The 24,423-nt window shown below is 44.0% G+C and overlaps 1 protein-coding gene and 2 long non-coding RNA genes across 4 annotated transcripts; 2 read left to right on the top strand and 1 right to left on the bottom strand.

Annotated features, from left to right (window-relative positions):
• Positions 1-1,230: 1,230 nt before the first annotated feature.
• C1H15orf40 (chromosome 1 C15orf40 homolog) lies at positions 1,231-9,335 on the top strand. 2 transcript variants are annotated; one of them, XM_006969971.4, is made up of 5 exons: positions 1,231-1,386; positions 2,400-2,526; positions 4,475-4,602; positions 6,715-6,826; positions 7,424-9,335. In XM_006969971.4, the coding sequence occupies exons 1-4, from the start codon at positions 1,294-1,296 to the stop codon at positions 6,808-6,810; spliced, it is 444 nt and encodes a 147-aa protein (XP_006970033.3). In that variant the 5' UTR covers positions 1,231-1,293; the 3' UTR covers positions 6,811-6,826; positions 7,424-9,335. The 2 variants fall into 2 exon arrangements, with proteins under 2 accessions (XP_006970033.3, XP_042134737.2); XM_042278803.2 differs by having other exon boundaries at positions 1,235-1,416; positions 7,424-7,861.
• LOC143267584 (uncharacterized) lies at positions 6,176-8,235 on the bottom strand. Its single transcript, XR_013042868.1, has 2 exons — positions 8,103-8,235; positions 6,176-6,796 (listed from the first exon to the last, which is right to left on the bottom strand). It is a non-coding gene; the product is annotated as an uncharacterized LOC143267584 (long non-coding RNA).
• An 11,515-nt stretch (positions 9,336-20,850) lies between the features above and the next one.
• Positions 20,851-21,483, top strand: LOC143267586 (uncharacterized). Its single transcript, XR_013042871.1, has 2 exons — positions 20,851-21,292; positions 21,326-21,483. It is a non-coding gene; the product is annotated as an uncharacterized LOC143267586 (long non-coding RNA).
• The last annotated feature ends 2,940 nt before the right edge of the window (positions 21,484-24,423 follow it).

Genomic DNA, 24,423 nt, shown 5'->3' with positions numbered 1-24,423 from the left:
TGAAATATCTACACATTTCTTTTTTTTTTTTTTTTTTTGGTTTTTTTTTTTTCGAGACAGGGTTTCTCTGTGTAGCTTTGCGCCTTTCCTGGAGCTCACTTGGTAGCCCAGGCTGGCCTCGAACTCACAAAGATCCGCCTGCCTCTGCCTCCCGAGTGCTGGGATTAAAGGCGTGCGCCACCACGCCCGGCTCACATTTCTATTTATCCACTAAAACTGCCCCTATCTGGGTCACCAATACTCATTTTCTAGACCTGTAAATACCGGGTCAATTCACTTCTTTTGTGACAATTATCAGCTGACCACAGCTGGAGAGATGGCTCAGTGAACAGGATCTGATGACTCTTCTGGCATGCAAGTATACACACAGAGCACTCAAGACATAAAATATTAAAAAAAAAAAAAAAAAGATAAGAAAAATAATCAGTATCAGCTGTCCACTTTGAAGCCATCTCCCTTAGCTGCCCTTGCACTGTACTACCTCTGGCTAGCGTTTAGTTGTGGCTTGTCTCCCTGACCCTTCTTGCTCTGTGCTGGACCTGCATGTCAGCTCTGCGCACTGGGGATGTGTCTGACGGTCTTTCCTTTTGTTACCATCAGTTCTCTGTCACCTGCACAGGTCTCTGATGCTTCAGTTAGGTATTCAGATAACTCTGTAACTATTCCACTTTGATCTCTCCAATCATTTCAAACTTACTGTAGCCTAAAAACTCACCTCAAACCACCAACCCTGCTCACCAACCCCAGACTTGGGCATCTTCAGTCTTAGTTGCACCTAAGACTGAAGACTTAGTTGCATCTTTCCTCTCCATCTCTGACCATTCAAGACCCAAAGATCCTCAAATGGTTACAAGCCATCTCCCATTTAGGTGGCAGACATCTTCCTACCTCTAGGCGAATATTGTCCACACCTTCTGACCTAACTGGACAAGACCAGTCCCTAACTTCAGCACTTGTACTGACCTGCCTGTGCTCCAGTCCTATTCCATTGCACAGTGTATCTCCTCTCCTTTGGCACGGCAGTGTGCGAATTGCCACGACGCCGCTTGGAGCAGGCGAGCGCTGAGACTGGCTGCTCTTGTCACTCACTCCTAAGGATGGGTGACAAAGATGGCTCACCACGTGATGACACCCGCGGCGGGCAGGTTCCAAAAGAACCAAACCCGCGCCATCCAGGCGCAAGGTGGCGCTCTCAGAGGAGGCAGACGCGCAGGCCGCTTCCGCCCGCGACGTGCGCAGGCGCACAGCACTCTTCCGCCGCGCCGTGGTCCTCCAAGGTGCCTGCGGGTTGAGATGCTGCAGCTCGCGGTGGGTCGCGGCGTTTCGGTCCCTGCTAGACTCTTGTCTGCTTCCACGATGCCTAAGAAAGCCGGTGCGACGAGCAAGGCCAGTGGCAAGTCCCGCGGCGTGGAGAGGGTGGGCCACGGGACTACCCCAGCGGGGACTAGAGCAGCGCCTGGCTGGTCGACAACTGGTCACTCATCCCTGTCTGAGCCTTCCTGGGCCGCACCTTAGCCCGCCTGAGGACCACCGGATCGAGGCTCCACTGCGCACCTGCCGACCTCCGCCTCGCTCCCCACTTCCAGGGCTGCACTTCCCGGCAGGCTCTGCATTCTGCCTGCCTGCGGTCAAGGAGACAGCACCCCCTCCCCTGACAAACTCCAACTCCTTTCTGTGACCCAGCTCAGGCACTGCCACCTGCTGGCACCTTCCCCAGCTCCCCAGCCCCGGCTGCCTTTCTCCGTGCAGTAATGTACTGTGTATGGTGCACTTAGCACAATTCTGGGCTTCATTATGGTTCTCTCGCGCTGTGGTCCAGCTCCCTGAGGTCAGGGAGTATCTCTTCATACCCACTGCCTGCAGACTGCTCTGGAATGTGTGAATAAAAAGTTCGTGGCATGGCATTTAAGTGCCAGTCATTATTGTTCTTTCTGCAACCCACCCTCCCTCTCACCCACTCGGAGCTTTAGTGTGATTGGATATAAAGATGACTAATAAATGACTCTACTCTTGAGGAATGGTAACTATAAAGCAGACTATAGGGACAAGTTCTAGGTAGCCAGAATGAGATCCACCCCACCCCCCCTCTTTCCCAGCTTTGAGCTACACCAAATAAATGATAAATAATAAATAGTCTCTATTTGCGGAGAAAGTGAATTATAAAGCTAACAAGAGAAAGCAGCGTAAAGGTGTGGAGGCCAGAGTCAGGCCTTCTAAGGCAGTGCAAACGCCGTGGGTTGATGGGAGGCTGGCTGGTCCCTGAGGGATGTGGGGAAGCACCTTCGTGGCCAGTTGCTGGATGGGAGGCCCAGTTTTGTCAAGGCGAGGGGTAGTAATGGGTCACAGTAAAAGTGTGATGAAATATTCCATAACCTGTAACATTGTGTGTGTCATTTTAGGGTAAAAACCAAACTAAGGAACCAGAGACACCACTTCCTCCTGCAGGGCCTGTGGCCACTGATCCTAAAGGTTGTATCACCATCGCTATCCATGCCAAACCCGGCTCCAAACAAAATGCTGTGACAGGTACATCTGAGCACTGATGCATCCTTGTGTGGATCATGCTGTCTCTCTACCTTCTCTCTGCCTTGTAGGCTGCCAGCCTGTCCTGTGACTATAAATGTATTTTTATATCTGATTTAGAGGCTTATTTATTTATTTTGGTTTTTCGAGACAGGGTTTCTCTGTGTAGCTTTGCGCCTTTCCTGGATCTCGCTCAATAGACCAGGCCTCGAACTCACAAAGATCCGCCTACCTCTGCCTCCCTAGTGCTGGGATTAAAGGCGTGTGCCACCACTGCCTGGCGGCTTCTCTATTTAAAAACCCTATGTTCTCATACAAAGGTATTTGAAACAAAATGCACAATATTTAGTACCAAGTTGTATCTCTTCCTTTTTAAAAATGTGGTGCTTTGGAGATAGCCTAGTCTCGTGTACCAGTAACTCACGAGTACTTAGGAACTGAGGCAGGGGAATCTTGAGTTTGAGATCAGTCTGGAATACAAACAAGACCCTGTCTCTAAACAACAAAACATTTGGGAAGCACACATAAGGAAACATGTGTATAGCCTAGACTAGCCCTAATTTTTCCTGTTCTAAAAATTAGAGACAGCGACAGAGGGGAGAGATACTTGGTGTAGTGTAACCATCATTAACCTGAAAATGGGAGAAAACCTGAGCTCTGAGACCCCTGATTAATTCCTAGGCAAAGTTAAAGTTTGAACTGAATTATCTTGAAAAATCTTTATTTTCAAGATAAAGCTTTGTATACCAAATTATTTTTGTATTTTGAAAATACTACATCCAAACCAAAGTGCTGGATAGGCCTGGTTTGTGCCAATGGCTTCGTTATCTTGTATCTGTTGCCCATACTTTGGCCAGCTTTTCTGCTTTCCTTCCTTCCTTCCTTTTCTTTCTTTTTTAAGATAAGAATTGCTTATGTAGCCTATGCTGGGCTCAAACTTACCTTCTGCCTCAGCCTCTGAAGTGCTAGGATTATAGGCTTATGCCCCAAGCCCAACCTCTTGGCCAGGTATTTCCTAAGCCAAATCTAAGATGGAATCACTTATAAGGTACACGAGTATTTATGTACATTATTTTTTAACAATCGGATCAACTAAACTCTTCTATCCATGATAAGACATGGCGTGATTTCAAAGATGCTGAAATGAAAAGCTGCACCTGAGAGGCGAGGGAGGAGCCACTTCACCGTCCGGTACCTGTGGAACGCACAAACGTGCTGTTATACAGGGTACAAGTGTATGGCCATGGCTGAGTGGCCCCAGATGCAGGACCCGCTCCAGCTCATTTGCAAACTGCTCTGAGTAAATACCTTGTTCTCCTAATAACTGTGAAGTACTGCAGGGCACATTACTTGACTTCAGTTGCCTCGCCTATAAAATGGGGTCTAATAATGGCACTATGCTGACGCCCTTTAGGAAAGCTTATATGCTTGTAAAAGTAGCGTGATTGTTAGATAAATGTTAAGTGCATTGAATATTGGAGGCATTGAAGATATGTATCACAGAAGAGAGGAACCTGGCCTAGGGCTTGGCTTTTCCTGGTGTGAGACCCTGCACCCTGTGTGATCTAGTGTGCAGCTTCATCTCTGCATTTCCTGAGTGACCTTGGTGGAGCCGAAGCCCAGCTCCCGACTCCCTTCTGGAGCTCTTCCCATTCAAAGGCAATTTCTAGTCGCCTAAGTCCAAGATGCTCTCTAGGACTCTAGACGTGTCTAGTTAGTAGGGTTTTCTCTTTTGTGTGTGTGTGTTCTACAACTGTAGAGACGGATTTATCTGTGTTCCCTGAGGTATTAGTTTAACATTCAATTCAGTCCTGGTTTGTGTGCAAGAGACTGAATGAACCTAGTTCAGTAGTTAGCAACGGAAAGCCTGTCCCAGGTAAATGCAGACTGACAGTTCCTCACTCCGTGGAGGGAAAGAGCCCAGGACGAAGTTCATGTCGTTTCATTCCAGATCTGACCACCGAGGCCGTAGGTGTGGCAATTGCGGCACCTCCTTCAGAGGGAGAAGCAAATGCGGAGCTCTGTCGGTATCTCTCCAAGGTCTTGGAGCTCAGGAAGAGTGATGTGGTTCTGGACAAGGTGGGTCTCTCCCCTTTAAATCATTACTGATCATAGTTCATATTTTCTATAATTTTTGCAAAGCCAATTTTAAGAAATGTTTCGTGTGTATGGCTGTTGTGCCTGCATGTATGTCCATGTACCACGTGTTTATCTGGTGCCCTCAGAGCCCAGAAGAGCATGTCATATCCCTAGGACTGGAGTTACAGGTGGTTGTGAGCCACCATGTGGGTGTTGGGAATCAAACCTGGGTCCTCTGGAAGAGCAGCCTGTGCTCTTAACCACTCTTTCCAGTCTTATAAAGCCGGTTTTTAAAAGCTTTATTCATTTAAACACAAAGACTGCATGGTCTCTTTCATCCACACTGCCTCCGTCGTATTGAGACTGGCCACTCCTTCCTTACAGTCCGTTATTTGCTCATTCACAGCGTTCATCTCCTTTCTAAATTCCTACCTGTACCTACTGTCAGATTAATCTTGCTCCCTTCCTTCATCACCATGCTGAAATAGTGTAAAATGGTCCCTGTGTGTCATCTCCATTGAGAAGCTCACCAAGTATTTCTGGCCCCACATTGGTTCTGCTCTCTAGGGGAGTTCTACTGTGAAGACAAGTTTATATGAAGTTAATACCTTGGTTCTACTTCAGAAGCACCAGAGGATGAATTTTAAAAACAGGTTCCTGGCATCTCTGTAGACATACTGAACTAGAATCCGTATGCAAGGAAGCAGGCCACGTTTTTTTTTTTTTTTTTTTTTGGTTTTTTCGAGACAGGGTTTCTCTGTGTAGCTTTGCACCTTTCCTGGAACTCACTTGGTAGCCCAGGCTGGCCTCGAACTCACAGAGATCCGCCTGGCTCTGCCTCCCGAGTGCTGGGATTAAAGGCGTGCGCCACCACCGCCCAGCTAACGTTCATGTTTTTAAAGCTCTGCCTGTGTTCTAGTGCTATATGTACCCTGCAGTTCATATCTGTTCCATTTAAAGTCATTGACTAATCAATGACTTGATTAATGATCCATTAATAATCTTCACCTAAGAATCCATTTGATCAGGCCACTTCCTTTACCTCCCCAACCTGTGGCAGATCATGTCTGACCTTGGCAGTGCTCTGGGTCTAACGTCAGCCCAGCGGCATGCTCCACTCTTCTGTGTGCACACACACAGTCCATCTAGATAAATTCCTGCTCAAATTCTGTGATTTATAAAAGGTATATTTCAAATAAATCTTTTTAAGAGTTGTTTTAGATGATTGTGAAATCATAGTACTTAGATGTGTGGTTGCTTTTTGTTTGAAATTTTCAGAAATATGTAACAATTTAAAAAGCAATCTGTTTATATTTAGGTGTCATAAAAAGTTTATACTAAATTTTCATAGTTAATATTTTTAAATTATTTTCCTTTGTAATTTAAACAAATTACTTGAAATTAGAATATTGGCCAGGCATTGTGGGAAGTACCTGTAACCCCAGCACTTGAGAGAGACAGAAAGGATCAAGGGTTCAAGTTCATCCTTGGCTATATATTAGTTTGAACTAATCTTGGTTACATGAGACCCTGTCTTAGAAAAAAAAAAAATAGAGTATCGTAAACATTCATCTTGAAATTTTAATGTTAGACTTTTATTATAAAAGTTGAAATAAAAGGCAAAAACTCAGGAGAGTCCTACAAATTTGTTGTAAAGTAGAAGTGTCCAGGGGAGAGAGTGCCTAGATGTCTTAGAGTTTCCTTTGCTGTGAAGAGACTCCCTGACCACGGCAATGCTTATAAAAGAAAACATTTAATTGAGGGAGCGGCTTACAGTTTCAGAGGTTTAGTTCATTATCATCATGGTGAGGAGCATGGCGGCATCCAGGGAGACATGGTGTTGGCTACATCTTGATCCGCAGGCAGCAGGAAGTGGACTGAGTGTCACTCTGAGTGAAGCTTGAGCAAAAGAGACCTCAAAGCCCGCCACCACAGTGACACTTCCTCCAACAAGGCCACACCTCCTAATAGCGCCACTCCCTTTGGGGGCCATTTTCTTTTAAACCATTACAGTAGGCTCTCGGGAGAGGCCATCCGTGACACCCTGTGGGGACAGAGGTCTGTGCTCCTGCCCCTACTGGGATGCTAAGTGTGTCTTTCTTTCTGATTCAGGGTGGTAAATCTCGGGAAAAGGTGGTGAAGCTCTTGGCCTCGACGACTCCAGAAGAGGTCTTGGAGAAACTGAAGAAGGAAGCTGAAAAAAAATAAAGTCAGGAAATGATAAGTACGTCCTGGAGGAGTTTTAATAGCAACACAGAGGTGGCTAGGTGGGAAAATATATATGTATCCACACTTAGGGAATGAAATACATATATAAAAATAAGATTAAAGGTAGTAGAGCCGGGTGGTGGTGGCGCACACCTTTAATCCCAGCACTCGGGAGGCAGAGCCAGGTGAATCTCTGTGAGTTCGAGGCCAGCCTGGTCTACAGAGCGAGATCCAGGACAGGCACCAAAACTACACAGAGAAACCCTGTCTCGAAAAAACAAACAAACAAACAAATAAAGGTAGTAGAACATTGAAGTCTATACATTAAATATAGGCTTTAATTGCTGTGGGAGCCGAAGAGATGGCTCAGCGTTAAGAGCACTTGGTGCTCTTCGAGGGGCCCCGGGCTCAGCTCCCAGTGCTCATATCAGAGGGCTCATACTGCAACGCCAGTTCCAGGGTGTCCTGGTATTCTTCTCTGACCTCTGAGGGCACTTGCAGGTATGTGGTTCACGTATGTATATTCCAGGCACACACATACACGTTAAATAGATAAACAAACCTTTAAAATCCTGAATGCAAGCAGCCTGAAATATGTTACCCTAATTTCAAGGCGTCACCACGGAACAGCTGGACAAGCCAGTCAGGATGCTGGCCTCACCCTTTGCTACCCACGATGGTGCCTCTCATCTGCAGACTCTGGGAGACCAGTTGAAGATCACAACGTACAAGGTGACATAAGAACCCAGCTCCCTTACTCGAGGTGGTGCCGTGAGCCTCATGTCTCAGGGTTTCTGGATTCTGGGGCTTTCTGATTGAGTTTACAAGTGAGAAACCTCATGCTGCCTCACAGTCCCATCTTCTATTTCAAGATGTTTATTTAAATGCAAAAATGGTTTTTATATCTTTGAAAAATTACATGGAACATTTTGTGGAAATCAGAGACTTGTAATGCAATGTCAGTTATTTTTGAAAACCTTGTAAATCTTCAAATCTAGAAGTTCTTAGGAAGCTCTAAAGATCTTAAAAGAATAAAGTGGCTGGAACAATGCCTAGCCGTTAAAAATGCTTACTGCTCTTGGAGAGGACTTGAGTTCAGTTCCCAACAACCCAATGTGGGATGGCTCACAACTCCCTGTGACTCCAGTTTCAAGGGATCCGGTGCCTCTGATCTGAGGGCGCCCACACTCATATGTGCACACACATACACACAGAGAGACAGACAGGCAGAATCATATAAATTAAAATTTTTTAAAAATAAGCCTTTTTAAAAAGAAGAGGGTAAAAATTACCTGGAAGTCCTTCTCATTGTAAAGCCCATCAGAAATCACATCTGTGAGCTGGGTTGTACTCAGGTTTCAGTGGGCCCTGCTATGCATGAAGCCTTGGGTTCGATCCCCAGCACTGCATAAACTGGGCATGGTGGTGCACACCTGTAATCCCAGCACTCTGGAAGTGAGGGCAGGGGATGAGAAGTTCCAGATGATCCTGTACATAATAGAGTTTCAGGTCAGCCTGGGATACAGCCTGTGTACCTGACTCTATATAGATAACGTGTATATCTCCCAATAACACACGTTGTGTATGTATCTATAGCTGAAAAGATATAAATACATTTTATACATTTGACCTATGTTACAGTACTCTAGATTGTCATCTGTGGGGCGTTTACCCACCAACCCCACAGCTTCCCAGAGTTTTCTTGAGTGTGAGCAGCAGGAAATATTAGATAGAAGGATTTATTGCGGAGAATCTTGCGGAGATAAACAGATAGAAAATAAAGGATAGCCTCGAGAGGGCCTGGAACCTTTTCCAATGGGCCCCGACTGTCTCTGCCCCAGGGTTTTTATAGAGACCTCCTCCCCCAGCACAGCCAAGTGCAGACCATCTCAGACACCTGCACTCAGGCCCGTGGTCCTAATCATCCTCTATTCGGACCTGCTGGGTAAAGCCACAAGGAACCCGAGAATGGGCTCCATAGGTCCCCCTTTCTTAATATACAAAAAATAACTATTCATGGCTTACAGCAATCTCCATAGCTGTTACACCTCCCAGTATGGGAGTAGAGGATGATAAAGATGGCATTTCTCTTTTGAATTAGGTCCAAGGTGACTACAGCAGTCTTAGCTGCCTCAAGCTCTTTCTAAACCAAAAACTCTTAAGGCAACTACAAACTTAAAAAATCCCTTAGCTTCATCATTACCATTAACAGGTTAACATAAAGTATTGCTATACATAGTCACAATTCTCTCAATCTTACAACTCAAAGCAAACTCTTAACAGAACCATTTGAATTAGCATATATGGTGCTATATATAGTTAACAATTTTCTCCATCTTACAACTTTAACTCTTAATCATTTGAATTTTCTTGCTAGGAGAACATAGGAAAAACTTCGATGTATTCACATCAAACTTAAATATTTCCTAAACTCCACAAAACCAGGGTGCATTAATATCAATAGGTTAAACATAATTTCTACAAACATAATTCAACCTCATAACTCCTCCTTTTCTTTGTAATTTTTTAAACAAAATCTCTAACCTAGTTAAAGGAACCCAAACTTATACAATTTCTACAAACCCATATTGAAAAGCAATATTTTCAATCTAACCATTAACACTTTGAAAACTTTTAGCAAAACATCCAAAAGCAGTTTCTTAATAAAACTCTTTACACACTTTAAAAGTAATCTCTTAGTATACCCCATTTGCATTTCTTACTAACAAAACATGACATTAATCCACTCAAAGAAAATTTTTTAAATTAAATAGACTAAGGAATATTAACTCTCCCTTTTATAATTTTTTAAGCAAAATCTCAAGCCTAGTTATAAAACCCAAACTTATGTTTAAACAGTTCCATTTGTAACACAAAACCAGTTCCATAAGTAATTCCATTTTTACATAAACAGTTCCACAAAACAATTCATGAATCACCCGTTAATAAAGCATATATGCATACACAAAACTGCATCTTGATTCTAGGTAGAAATACATTTCTTCATTTAAACAGTTCCATTTTTAACCCAGTTCCAGCAAATAGTTCCTAGGTCATTACTATGAATAAACTCAAAATTGTCCCATTGCAATGAAATCTCTCTTGTTTATTTCATTTCTTAAGTCTTAAAATTCAAATGATAAATTCTGGTACTAGCCTTCCAAATATGAGAAATCCATAACCAAAATCTTTTTGTAATTTTATATCATTTTAAGTTCAAAAAATTTAAACAAGAAATAAATTTTGGTATCAGGCTTTCACTTCCAAATATGAAGAGATGTTTTTCAACCAAAACTTTTTGCAGTTAACAATTTTAGTTCAAACAAGCATCTCTGCAACTTTTGTTCTCACAGACAGACCTTTTTAGTTATAGTAATATTTTAAACCGCACCGTTTTTGCTGTTAGCTCAGGTTTTTCTGTGCTACGTTGATTTTCCACGGAATTCAGCTGCGGATGCCTTGTTGTGCTGGTTCTGGCGTCTGCCATTCTTAGCTTCTTAGCGGCTTCTGGAGCTTTTGAAACCATTCAGACTGCCTGCTTTGCAGTCTACTGGGACACTAACCTTCTGGTTCTTGGGTTCTTTCACCATGTACATTAAGAATAGACTCACACTTAACATTTACACCTTTTTTTTTTTTTTACAAATTCACTTATAACATTAACATCTACTTATTTATACTCTTTAAGGGAACTATATAGAACTACTTTAGCAAATATATGTCTTATTCTTATATACTTCTTATCTTGTTTCTTATTTAAAGTTACATTTACAACTAGTATCTTTACTCCTTATAAGCTTATTACTACATGTCTTAAGACTACCACCTTAGATACTTCTTGCAAGCTTATATTCTTAAAGGAACTCTATAGATCTATTTTACAAACTTATATAGGGCTACCATTAGCATATATCTAACTTAGCAAACACCTAAAGATTTCTTAACACAGCTCTAACAAAACAGAATTTCTACAAACTCCCATATCTTATTTTCATCTTTCTACTTACTCTTAATTATTATCACTATCTCTATTAGAAAGATTCTCTTAACTAGACAGGAAGTACGTACATCATTTCTAAAGTTTAGAGTTTATAGTCAGCTTTGTTATAAAGCACTGGGATTTAGTGAGTGTTGTTATAGAATTGTGATAGTTGTTGCTAGGGGACTGTAACCTTCCCAGGATGACGCCACACTCCAAAGTTCTCTCAGCCGTTCCGGACCAGCAGAGATGCACTGGCAATGGTAGATAGTCTTTAACTAGAGGCTGTCCCTTCACCCAAATTCATTAGTAGTTCCCCTAAGTGCTTCAATTCAGACAAATGTTTCTATTACAGCAGTACTCTTGGTTTGCTCTACTGAAAAACTTCACTTCATGCTGAGGGTGAAATTGCTGTATTTAGCTGCTGTGAAGCTCTTCGCCAAATACTGCACTACTATTAGGTGATATAAGGTATTTTTCTAAAGGAGCTAGTAAAACCAAAAGCAGCACAGCTCTGAACTCTATTTCCTCACTGTTTGCATTAACCAGTGACAAAACCTCAGAAACACTAATCGAGCCACTTTCATTCTGGTTCCTTTATAGGAATGTCATTGGAGCTGACCTTCCTTAGTTCCACGCTGCTTACCAGACGCTCCGGTAACCACCGAGCTTCATTCTTGTCTTGTGAAAAAACACGAACATGTCCTCGACCCCATATTAACTCAGGATTGGGACCCTTCCATAATCCCGAGCAGGGATCTTTCCATTTCACTAGAGCAAAAGTCACTTGGGTGCCACTGTGCCAAAGCCTATCTGTGGCAGACTGTTCATAGACATCCATATTCAAAAAGTTCAGAACAAAAAGAGCATGATTTAATGTATTATGTGGCGATTGAGGGTAAATTTCTTCCTTTTTTATTTTTATTTTTTGAAGTTGTATTTTAAGACTGCTATGAGCCCTTTCTACAATACCTTGTCCCTGAGGATTATAAGGAATACCTGTTTTGTGTACGATTTCCCATTGGGTACAAAATTGTTGAAATGCCTTACTACTATATCCAGAACCATTATCAGTTTTAATAATTTTTGGTAAACCCATATATGAAAAACACTTCAAGCAGTGCATAATTACACGTTTTGTAGCTTCCCCAGATTGTGCACTAAGCCATTAAAAATCCTGAATAAGTGTCAATGGTCACATGTACATATCTTAACTTGCCAAATTCTGCAATATGCATAACATCCATTTGCCATAGATGATTGGTAAGAAGACCTCGAGGGTTTACCCCTGAGGGATAGGAAAATATTTTGGACATACCCCCACATCATTTAACTATTTGACAAGCTGTTTCTTTGGTAAGATTGAATTACTTCCTCTTAAGCTTTTGCTATTTTGATGAAGAACATGTGACTGTTGAGCCATTTCCACTTGGATTAATGCTCAGCCATTGCATTACCCTCAGCTAAAGGACCAGGAAGATTGGAGTGAGCTCTAATATGTTCCACAAAGCATGGCAGCTTTCTTTTGTGAATAGCGTCTTGAATTCGTTGAAACATTTTGACTTGATTGTTGTTAGTTCCAATATTTCCAAAACTGCTACTATTCAAAGGAGTCAAGAACATAGATGTTCTTTCATGAAACATATCCTTCATTAGCTTACTCTGAGAAAAAGCATTTTTCAGAATTTAGTATTTTCACTTCATTAGCTTTAACTCCTGATGTTATTAGCAGCTGTGATATTTAGCATTGGTTTCTTATAAGGAACTTTCAGGTAAAGCAACTCTCTTGTAAGACAACTAGATTTTCTGAAGTTTGTTTCCCATCTATAAAGCAGTCATTTCTTTTTGAATGCCTGTTTCCTTGTCTCCTTATTAGATTTGCAAAGGAATTACTCATTGCAGGCAGTTTGTTCAAAAGGCAAAGAACTTTAATTTGAACATAAGTTTCTTCATATCTAAGACAACATTCAGTGTATAAACTGCTTTCCCTTGTTTTAAGGATTTTAAAGTGGCTTGTTTGCTCTTATAGGTAGCTTTTTGTCATCCAACTACTGTAAAAACTTTGCACAGCTATTAGGGTAAATAAGGCATTTTACCAAGGAGCCCCAAACCACGAAGCACCTAGTTGCATATTCTTTAAATTTTTCATTGGAACTGACACTTAAACCCTTAGACGATTTTCCTCCTTATTCTTTTAAAAGCTGTATTTTAAGTTTGCCATGAACGTATTTTCAAGCTGACACAAGTGTTTCAGGGATAGCCGGGCGGTGGTGGCGCACGCCTTTAATCCCAGCACTCGGGAGGCAGAGGCAGGCGGATCTCTGTGAGTTCGAGGCCAGCCTGGTCTACCAAGTGAGTTCCAGGAAAGGCGCAAAGCTACACAGAGAAACCCTGTCTTGAAAAAAAAAAAAAAAAGTGTTTCAGGGCAATGTCGCCATCTTTAGCGGAAAAACTACCTTTCCCAGAATGCATTTCCCTTATATCAGTCCCTTATTGCAAGCTAGGTTTTGGACTTCATTTCCCATAGCTCTTTTTGGGTCTGAGAGTCAACTTCTAAGTTCTTTTTTTACTAGATTTGCTTACAAATTCTTGCCCGGGAGGTTTGAACAAAGCTTTTTTGTAGCAGGAATCTTAAAAGTTCTTATTGATAAAATCAAACCCGGAGCCAGGTATTGGGGTGAACTGGAAGATCAGAGAACAAGCCACAGCTAACCTCACCTGGTCAACTTCTCAGCTGGTCTTGTTTCCTCAGACTGGAAGCTTCTGAGTCCTCATCCAGAATGAATCCCAGCTGAACTGTGCTGCTTCAAAGCCTGAAAGCTTAACCAGCCGAATGCTTAACCAGGCACATGCTTAACCAGCCAAATGCTTAACCAGCCAAATGCTTAACCAGCCAAATGCTTCTAGTTTCTGGGCCTCACGCCTTATATACATACTTTTCTTCTTTCTACCATCATTCCCTAGGGTTAAAGGCTTGCTTCCTGGGATTAAAGGCTGTTTCCTATGTGGCCTTGAACTCACAGAGATCCCAGATGGATTTCTGCCTCTGGAATGCTAGGATTAAAGGCGTGTGCTATCACTGCCTAACTAGTGGCTGTTCTGTTCTCTGACCCCAGATAAGTTTATTAAGGTACACAATATTTTGGGGAACACAATACCACCACACTTTTTGCTTTTGCAATGGGAGATCTGAACAAACATTTTATATTTTTAGCTATGGCACATTGGGAGGTTTCTATTCTCTCCTCAGCTGGCTTTAACAGGTGTCTCTCCTTCATCAGACACTGGCCCCTGAATCAGAACTGCACCTGCCTCGTTAGCCAGCATTGAGGCTGGCATTTCTGATAGCAACTTTCCTCGGGGCTTGTGTTTGCCTTAGCCGTCAGTGAAAAAAACATTTGCAATAGAGCTTTTCCATAGCTCCTTCAGAGATTTTCTCCCACTGATCTTATTCTCATTTTGCTTGTTCCTGCCCCCCACCCCCAAATGCAGAGCTTCAGCTGTCTGCGGCTCTGTACCTCTGCCAGCTGCCTTTGGAGGTAGGGGCTTCCCCCCCCCCCAATCTGCCTCAAATTCTAGCAGCTTTTTCAGGTCATATATTTTCTGGGGAGGATTATGTCCCTTCTCTGTTTCTTCAGAGTTTTTCTCCCAGAAAGTTCCCAGTTTGGTCTCAATTTATCCCCTCTACCCCAGAAACAGTTTCCGACACTACAGTGGCGACTTTCCCTGCTACTGAAGGTAGGGGCTTTTTGTTCGTTTGTTTTCGGGGTCTGTGTGGTTTGCGTACAGACTGAAAATCTAACAAGGGAGGTTTTTGCCATTTCTAAACTCCCATTAGGACAGGTGCTTTGCCTCATCAGGCCTTCACCTGGCCCAGCCCCCCAGTGGGTTGTGTTTGTCTGGTTGCTCAAGGACAGAGCTTATGCCAGAGGCAATCACCCCTCAGGGCTACACTCCCTCATCTCAGGGAGTCAGTTGAAATAAAGCTTTTCTCAAAGAGATGCTTTCTCTGACAGAAAAGAAAGCTTTACTCCTGGATAGTTCTGTTCTGCCCTGGCTGGGCTCTTTCCCCAGACAGCGTTCTGACTCAGCAGCACAACTGCTTCAGACACAGTTCAGCTTTACTGTTTTCCCAGAAAGGTCCTTTCTCTGATAGGAAAGCTTTTTCTCAGATTTCTTCTTGCAGCTGTGGACCTATCAACCCGGGACTTGTAGGAAAGCAGACAACTGTGCCGTTCCCACTGGCTTTAGCTTTGTTTGTTCATTAGCAATCTTCCCCTGGGTCCTGCACCTTCCTGCCTCAGCTCTGTACTCCAGGAAGTTTACCACTGCAGGAACCCTAGTATCCCCGAAATGCACCCCAACTCAGAGACGCTGGCCAGTCGCCTCTGGATTTTTGGTCAGAATCGAGGATACAATGCTAACAGTTTGCATTGCTTCAGGGGATCTTTGCATTAGGACGATTAGGAGCACCTTTTCATTCTGAAACAAAACCCTTGATGTCTCAGCTCGGCTGTAACTGAAAAGCTTGGCTATTTTGCTTTTCTCAGGTAAAGTTTCCTGCCCTTTTGGGCTCTCTATAGCTCTTCACCCACACTCTCCCAAGCGTTTCCCTCAGGGTACTCAGACCCACTGTCTTTTAACTAGCTTGAAGAGACAGAGCTTAGAAGAGGTTTTTAGGAACTTGTCTCTGCCTCCTGCATTGCAGGGAGGATTTTTAAAGCTTGAAAGAGAACTTGGAGAGGTTTTGCCGTCTTAAGAGGTTTGTTGTTTTCCCTTAGAGCTAATCACAGGTGGTCCCCATACCAATATCTTCAGGTGATTCTAATTTGTCCTTCTGAGAGAGAAAGTTAAAGGCTTTAGTTTTTAAGTTTAAGAGAGCTTTTGAGAAAGATTAAGGCTTTTTAGAGAGATTTTTCCCCCAAATTTTCCAAGAAAAACTTTATAGTTTAAGAGAAAGATTTTTTCCCCCAGGAGAAAAAAAGACGAACTTTTCCCAAAACTTCCCAACTTTAAACTTTGACTTCTTACACCCCCATTTTTGCCTCAGGGAGAAATTACTTTCTCCTGCCGCTTGGACTTAGCATTTCAGCTGTCCCCAGGTCAAAAGCTTCCATAGGAAACTTTTTCTTCCCCATAAGCTCAGAGAAGAGCTTTTTTACTACCCGTAAAGCCCAAAGAAAGATTTTTTCCCCTAGTTTGCATTCATAGCCCCCAAAGTTAGAAAACTGAAGAGTTTTTCTGTCTAGTTGCCTTACTTTTTTCCTACACGATCTTACACTTCTAAGTTTTTCCTACACTATATTACTACCCTATACCTTATACTTATTTTTCAGATAGAAATTGAGAAAGGGACATAAAATTTTGACAGAAGAGAATTTCGCTGCAGCATCAGACATCCTTCTAGTCTGCTTTTCTTTTCTCTTGAGGATAAAACCCCTGCCTCTCTATTTTATATATTTTTTTTTCCATAACACCGGCATGCCTTTCCACTGGCAGAACTGACTCAGCACTTTTGCCAAAAACTCTGTAATAAAACTATTATTTTCCTTTATCTTTAGTCCCTATTACTTTGTCTTTAGTCTCTGTTCATTTGTCTTTAGCCCCCCCCCCTTTTTTAGTCTTTTTTTTTCTTTTTTCTCTAGTCCCTCTTCATGGTGCCATTCTGTGGGGCGTTTACCCACCAACCCCACAGCTCTCCAGAGTTTTCTTGAGTGTGTGCAGCAGGAAATATTAGATAGAAGGATTTATAGCGGAGAATCTTGCGGAGATAAAGATAGAAAATAAAGGATAGCTTCAAGAGGGCCTGGAACCTATTCCAACGGGCCCCGACTGTCTCTGGCCCAGGGTTTTTATAGAGACGCCAAGGGGTGGAGCAAAAGACCTCCTCCCCCAGCACGGCCAAGTGCAGACCATCTCAGACACCTGCACTCAGGCCCGTGGTCCTGATCATCCTCTATGCGGACCTGCTGGGTAAAGCCACGAGGAACCCGAGAACTGGCTCCCACAGTCAGCCTTCCTTTTGGTCTCAGACAGGGTCTCACGATGTAGAGCTTGGTGTGCAGCCTCGCAGCTCCACTGCCCTAGGCTCCCAAGAGCTGGATTATACACAGACAAGCACAGTTCGCCCAGCCAAGTTACGGTCATTAGTAAATAACATAAGTGCTGATTTGTAGTGCATGCCAAAGTCCACAAGAAACAGCAACTGTAGAAAGGCTTGATGTAAAAGAACTAGACATTCCCTTTCAGGAGCCAAGGACAGGTCAGTTGGGAAGCTTATCCAGAGCCCAGTGCTGCTTAGTGGCAGAACTGGTTTAAACCAGCTGCCCTGTCTTGTAAGACCCTCTACCACACTGCTTCTGAGTACCCATCTGTGTTGGTTTGGGCTGGAGAACTTTCCCACAGTCCCACTGGGTGCCACAGGCATTTCGCCTGTGGCCATGCCTGGCTCGCTACAGGAAGCTTTCTCACGGCACAGAAACGCACGTCGAGGGGATGTGTTAACGTGATCACACAGTCCAGAGGTGTCTAAGGGTTTCACGGAGCAGCGACGTCACAGAGGTCCTCGCTGACGTCACAGAGGTCCTCGCTGATGTCACAGAGGTCCCACTTCATTTCTGCCGTGGTGCCAGCGTTCTGCTCAGGCCCACTTCCTTCACTGAGGCAAAAGGCCCTGCCCGGGCTTTCACATCTGCATGCTGACCCTCTGCGAAGGAGGCTGCGAAGGAGAGCTAGCTTGGTGTTGTTTTCTACCTCACACCAAATCAGATCACAGGAGTGTCTAAACTACCCTCGTGGCAAGAAATGGCAACCCATGAGTAAGTAACTAACCAATGGTTAGAAGAGGTTTATCCGATTGTTTTAGGCCCGTTAAGGCCCATCCCGAACTGGAGATAGGATCAGCACACTCTGGAGCAAACCAGTAGAGCGAGGTGGATACCAGAATCAAAGCCAGCAGTTTTTACTACAATATTTTTATTTTCTTTTCTGACATGAGGCCTAACTATGGTGCCCAGACTAATCTCAACTGCTCACTTCAAATTCACCTACCTCAGCCCCAAGTGCTAGGATACAATTGTCTGCCACCCACCAGCTCTGTTTCACTTTAAGTGGCCTTTTTTTGTTTGTTTGTTTGTTTGGTTTTGTTTTGTTTTTGTTTTTTGTTTTGAGACAAGGTTTCTCTGTGTAGTTTTGGTGCCTGTCCTGGATCTTGCTCTGTAGACCAGGCTGGCCTTGAACTCACAGAGATCCGCCTGGCTCTGCCTCCTGAGTGCTGAGATTAAAGGCATGTGCCAGCACTGCCCAGCGAAGTGACCATATTTTAAGAAGGAGCCTTTGCCTAATAATTTTAAAAGAAATATACCATTTTTGTTTGTTTGTTTTTGAGACAGGGTTTCTCTGCGAAATAGTCCTAGCCGTCCTGGAACTCTCTTTGTAGACCAGGCTGGCCTCGAACTGCTTTTCTCTCCTCTCCAGTGCTGTGATTAAAGGTGTGTGCCACCACTGCCCAACTCATAACAATATTTTCCAACAAGGAAGATGCATCACAGCCAAGTGTGGTCCACTTCAGGGAGGCTGAGGCAGGTGAATCGAAAGTTCAAGGCCAACCTGGTCTGTGTAGTAAGTTCTAGTCGGGCCTGAATTAAACAAGATCCTACCTCCAAATAAACAAGCAAAATAAAAGATACATCATAGCGACACCGTCAAGGAACTGGTCCAGGGGCTGTATTCTAGATGGAGAGACCCTTCATCATCTGCAAATATGGTTGTCAGTCTTCAGCCGTCTGCTTCTCGTCCTCACTGATGGGAACCTTGACCTGCCAGAGGAGGCTGACTAGGCAGCTCTCTTCTGCGGGATCCAGGGTTGGATCTCACCTCAAGAATACTGAAGTAGAGCCAAGAACAAGGACACAAAACCCAACATCTATTGCCCCCCTTTCACGTAGTATGATTCTAGCCCGATCCACCCCCAATTAATTCTGAGTAACAAATACTGGCAGTCTACAGACTGACCGGTTCTTATACTGCTTTTCTTGTCCTCTGCTATCTGGGGACCTGGCTGTGCCACAGCTATAACTGAGGTCTGAGATAACCGAGGACTTGTGTCGGGGTGATGCTGTACTAGAGCCCTGCATCTGTCACCCCTCGATTCCACCAGAGGAGACAATCCCTCCCACACAACTGTTTGATTTCTGGGGTCATTCCACACCCTTCCTTTGGCTAGAGGATAGAGATAACCAGAAAACCCAAGTGGGACCTTTGCAATGTTTAAGTTTCCAAAATGCTATCGATGGGGATTTTAGAAGGCTCTCTAGGCTGTGGACTACAGCGGTCTCTCTCAAGTTTTCAGGGATTTGGTTAAATAATTCCCTAACTTTCAGTCAGAATATAAGTATTTAGAACTTACTACGACCCCAAGTTCAGTCGTTTTAATATATGTGATTGGCAACTTTAAAGCTCAGATTTTTCAGTTTCCATCCAAGAGGTGGCACCGTGGCAGCGCGGTAGAAATGGACAAGTCCCTTGCCGATCCTCGTCAGTTCACCTGTCAGAAGTCCCTTCCGCACTGCTGTTCTCACACACTTGGCTCCTCTCGTCTTTCCAGAGATGTGCTTCGAGCGTAGATCCTCTTATGCTGCAAGTAGTTTCTCTCAGGACAGAGTTGGCTGAGGGCCGCTGGGTGCTGAGCAGTCCAGGTGAGGGCCGTGGAAGAGAGCAGGAATGGAAGCCATCTACTCCACAGCTTTCAGAAACCCCACTAGTCAGTGTTTCCGACGGAGCAGGACAACTAGCAGGTCCCTAAAGTGCCAGTCTATTTGACTGAAGGACACACCCACCAATCCATAGGCTGTGTAGGCGGGTCTTCTGAGGAGAACATTCTGTCCGTTTGAGAAACCTACAGTGCCATCATTTTTGAAGGCATCTTAGGCTGGGATTACAGCCAGGGAATCCCCAAACTCCAAAGTTAGAGCCTCTTTAGTCATTTCCACGTGAAAGTCACCTGTGATGTGCCCCGCTGTCACAGGGGCTTCCAAATTATGGCAAAGCCTCAGATCCCTGGAGGTCAGTGGCACAGAGAAGACTACGGAAGGGCATTATCAGTAGAGCAGCAAGCCTCTAATCCTGTTGTAACGCTGCACTGTCCTCGTGGGAGCTGCCTGCCGCATATGATGCCCGCTCACTTCAGGTCACAGTGAAGCATCTGAAGCAGGTCTAACTGGATTTAAAAAGAAAGGGCCAGAGAGCTGGCTAGCACTTAGGATCCCATGCCGCCCTTCCAGAGGATCGAGCTCAGTTCCCAGCACCCACATTTAACTCCAGCTCTAGGGGAAGTCCAACACCTCTGGACTGGGGCACCCACACTCACATGCACCCCCCCACACATACACACACATGATTAAAAACAGTAAATCTTTGAAAATAATAAAAAGAAAAGGACTCATCAGAGAACTAAAGACCATGCTGGAAACAAAATAACAGGTTGAAAACATGAGGCCAAGTCAGAGAAGCCTGGGCAGTGGAAAACTCAGCTGTGGAAGCCAAAGGAAAAGCAATGCTTACGTGTTTAGAATCCCAAAAGAGGGTCAAAACCTGGAACCAATGGTTGAAGACATAAGGAAATGCCCAAGAAAGAAAAGAGGAAGTGACAAAAAGGTGCAGTGTCCTGGGTGACAAAGGTTCCCTGACAACCAACAGTGAAACATCCTAGTAAAAGCCGGGATTACGAAGACTGAGACACTTGTGACCAATCCGACAAAAAGCTGAAGGTGCAGTGGTTCTCAACCTTCCTAACATGTGTGCCCAATCACGGGCACATCCAGTGCTTCACCCACTCACCCACACAGTACCAATGTCAGGGTTAAAACACTTCTTAAAACTTTGAAGTCGCCGGGCGTGGTGGCGCACGCCTTTAATCCCAGCACTCGGGAGGCAGAGCCAGGCGGATCTCTGTGAGTTCGAGGCCAGCCTGGGCTACCAAGTGAGCTCCAGGAAAGGCGCAAAGCTACACAGAGAAACCCTGTCTCGAAAAACCAAAAAAAAAAAAAAAAAAAAAAAAAAAACTTTGAAGTCATAGGGAAAAAAGCACTATAATAATTTTTGCATATTGGCCACCTTCATGACCAGACATCTGGCAAACACTGCCTAAGAAGGATTATTTCAATTCAGTTTGAGGGTACAGTCCGTCATGGTGGGGAGGGCAGAGCAGCAGGAGCTCCAGGCAGCTGGTCATACTGCACTGTAGTCAGGAAGCAGGAGATGAATGGTCGCATTCAGACATTTCCTCCTTTTTATGCAGGCCAAGGCGCCAGCCCAGGGCATGGTGACACCCACATTTGGGGTGGAGCCTCCCACTTCAAGGAAAATACAAATATCATTTACATGTTGCCGATGAGCATGTGACTTCTAGTGTTTTAAGTGGTATCCTTTAACCTGACAATTCTCCTTTTAAGAGTACTTTCCACAGAGCACCAAATAAAAGCACTAAAGGGTATGTGTACAAAGGTAATCCAGCACTGTTGGCATGTGGAAAACAAGATAATTCAGCACTGTTGGCATGTGGAAAACAAGGTAATGTAGCCCTGTTAGCATGTGGAAAATGAAAAAAGAATCCCCAAGTATCTACCAAGAAAATAATCATTTTAATCAATGGCAAGTCTTTACTATATTATTAAAATTAAATCATTAGTTTTGAATCTGTTATTGACCTAGAGTGATATCTGTTGTAGTTTGTTAAGTGTATGAGGTGTGTGTGTGTGTGTGTGTGTGTGTGATCTCACTTTGGTAAGAAAGGAAGAAATATGTAATTTCTAGAAATCTGTGTGGCCATGATAAAAGAATATATGTTTGGGTGAAGACTACTAATTTTTATACCACCTCACTCAACGTTTATTTTGTATATACATGGAGTATACATTATTAAAGAAATGTAAAAGAGGAAAACGATCACAAAACAACAAACTGCTCTGGCTTTAGCAACGAGACCAGCTTGTTTACCTCATTCAGACAAAGGCTGGCGACTTTGGGGAGTTAACGGCGGCGGCACTAGCGGTGGAAAAACACCATGAGATCATAATCACATCCTCCCCAGAACTGGCCTCAGGAGATGTCACTGAAACCCAGAGAAAATTTAACTGTAATTAATACATAGGGTTCTCTGTGCCCTTAGGGACAGAATGAAACACCCACTAAATCGGTCCGTCAGCCCATGGAGATACTGGTGGGGTATTTGTGAGCTGAACCCTAATTTTTTGAGACAGGGTCTTTCTTATGCAGCCAGACTGGCCTCAGACACACTAGGCAGCTGGAGATGAGCTTGTAATTCTGATCTCCCATTCTACAGAGAGCAAACTCAGGACTTGGTGAGTGCTAGGCGGGCATTCCTCCAAAGCTACACCCCCCCCCCAAAAAAAAAAAAAAGTGAGCTGAACCACTTTTTGTTTGGTTTTGTTTTTCAAGACAGGGTTTCTCTGTGTAGCCTTGGCTGTCCTGGAACTCACTCTGTAGGCCAGGCTGGCCTCAAACTCAGAGTGTGAAGGCAATGCAGACTCCCTCTTAGGGTAGGGCCACCATCTTAGACCACCTGCTGTACTCAGTTCCAGGAAGGACCTCAGGAATGTGCCAGGACAACTCGAACAGATACAGAGCAGTATGCTCCTGCAGACATTCTGTCTGAGGTTTATGGCCCTTGAAGATATCTAGATAATCTTGCTGAGCAATCCAGATAATCCTGTTCAGCCAGTTGTGGTTCCCCGCCAAAAGTCTAACCCTGTGGTTTCATGCCCAATGTCTGGACCAATAGTTTAAAAAAATCACCTTGCCCCATATCCCTTATATCCAATCCCAAGTCACCAAAGCATGTAATTCCCAGCTTGTGGTTTTCCCTATAACAACTCTCTACACCTGGGCTCGCGGCTCGCGGCTCGCGGCTGCTGCCACATTTCCTTCCATCTGCCGTGCTGTGGCTCAGGTTGAACCTGACAATAAAAGGACCCTTCCTTATGTGCTTGCATTGGAAACCTGCTCCTTAGTGGTCTCTGGGGGTTTCTCAAAGTGGGTACAACAAGAGATCTACCTGCCTCTGCCTCCCTAGTGCTGGGATTAAAAGCATGTGCCACCACTGCCTGGTGAGCCGAACTTTTTATATTTTTATTATTTTTTTAAAAAGCTTATACAATATATTTTGGTCATATTCTTTTCCCTCCCCAACTCCTCCAAGATCCTCCCATCCTCCCTACCCATCCAACTTCATGTTCTCTATTAAAACAAACAAAACCCACAGGAAAAACAACCAAAAACAAAAAAAATGCATATCAAAACAAAATTTAGAAAGGCTAAAATCAATAAAAATTCTAAAACAAATAAACAAAAACCATGGAGTCTGTTTTGTATGGGCCAACTACTCCTGGGCAGAGGGCCTGCCCTGGAGCGTGGTGGATACACCCAGTGACACTCTATTGGAGAAAACTGATTTCCCTCTTCCAGCAGGTATCAATTGCACATAGCTTCTTGGTGAAGGGTGGGACTTCCCCTTCTTAGTGCTGGGATTTGTCTGGTCTGGACCTGTACAAGTCCTCTGCATGCTGTACCCGTAGAGAAGAGCGCCATCGGCCCTCATCAGAGAAGCAGTAGATGGTGATTAGCAAAGGGACCAACTGGACACTGTGCATGCAGAGTGAGAGGCTTGGGAGCCCTGAGCCCTGAATGGGATGTCTTCACAAAACCCTCCTCTCAAGGCTCGGGGATCTGTGTGGAAGAGGAGGCAGAAGAGAGTGTAAGATCCCGAGGTGATGGTTGTGGAATATTGTTTTAGCTGGACAAAGATATGTTTATGCTGCAGAACATTACTTTAACTGTATAAAGGTGTGTTACATTTGTTTATGCTGCAGAATATTTAACTGTGTAAAGGTGTTACTTTTGTTTATGTTGCATTTGTTTAACTATGTAAAGATGTGTTGCTGTTTCATCTTGCTTGCCTAAGGCACCTGATTGGTCTAATAAAAAGCTGAATGGCCAATAGCCAGGCAGAGAAAGGATAGGCAGGGTTGGCAGGCAGAGGGAATATATAGGAGAGATGTAGGCCTGAGAAGAATGAGAGAAGAGAGGAGACACTGGGGCCAGAAGCCAGGAGGCCACCAACCAGCCAGACATAGAGACACCAAGAAAGAAAAGGTAAAAAGTTCTGAGACAAAAGATAAAGAGAAACAGGTTAATTTAAGTTAAAAGAGCTAGCCAGAAACGTGCCTAAGCTAGGTGGAGCGTTTAAAACTAATAATAAGTCTCTGTGTCATGATTTGGGAGCTGGTTGGTGGCCTAAAAGAAAAAGCCTGGTACAGGTCACCAAGGAATGATGACTCCAAGGATTCAGCATCTTCCAGAAACAACAGGACTGATCCACTATGAACTCAGAGACTGAGCTGAACCCCTTAACCTAGCCCATAAAGGCCTTCTTCAAATTTTGGAGGTGTGAACCTGTGTTCTTATGCACCTAGTCCAATGCTGTATACTTGTTTACTTTGTAATTGTTATAGTATTTGTACTTTTGTTTTGAGACAGGGTTTCTCTGTGTGGTTTTGGTGCCTGTCCTGGATCTTGCTCCGTAGACCAGGCTGGCTCTGCCTCCCAAGTGCTGGGAT

Source organism: Peromyscus maniculatus, chromosome 1 (genome assembly GCF_049852395.1).
Source record: "Peromyscus maniculatus bairdii isolate BWxNUB_F1_BW_parent chromosome 1, HU_Pman_BW_mat_3.1, whole genome shotgun sequence".
NCBI classification, from domain to species: Eukaryota; Metazoa; Chordata; class Mammalia; order Rodentia; family Cricetidae; genus Peromyscus; species Peromyscus maniculatus.
This window is presented reverse-complemented; position numbering and strand designations above follow the sequence as displayed.

Coding starts and splice junctions, on each gene's coding strand:
- C1H15orf40 (XM_042278803.2), top strand. CDS start 1,294: ATGCTGCAGCTCGCGGTGGGTCGCGGCGTTTCGGTCCCTGCTAGACTC. Junction 2,527..4,474: donor CAAACAAAATGCTGTGACAG/GTACATCTGAGC, acceptor GTTTCATTCCAG/ATCTGACCACCGAGGCCGTA. Junction 4,603..6,714: donor GTGATGTGGTTCTGGACAAG/GTGGGTCTCTCC, acceptor TTTCTGATTCAG/GGTGGTAAATCTCGGGAAAA.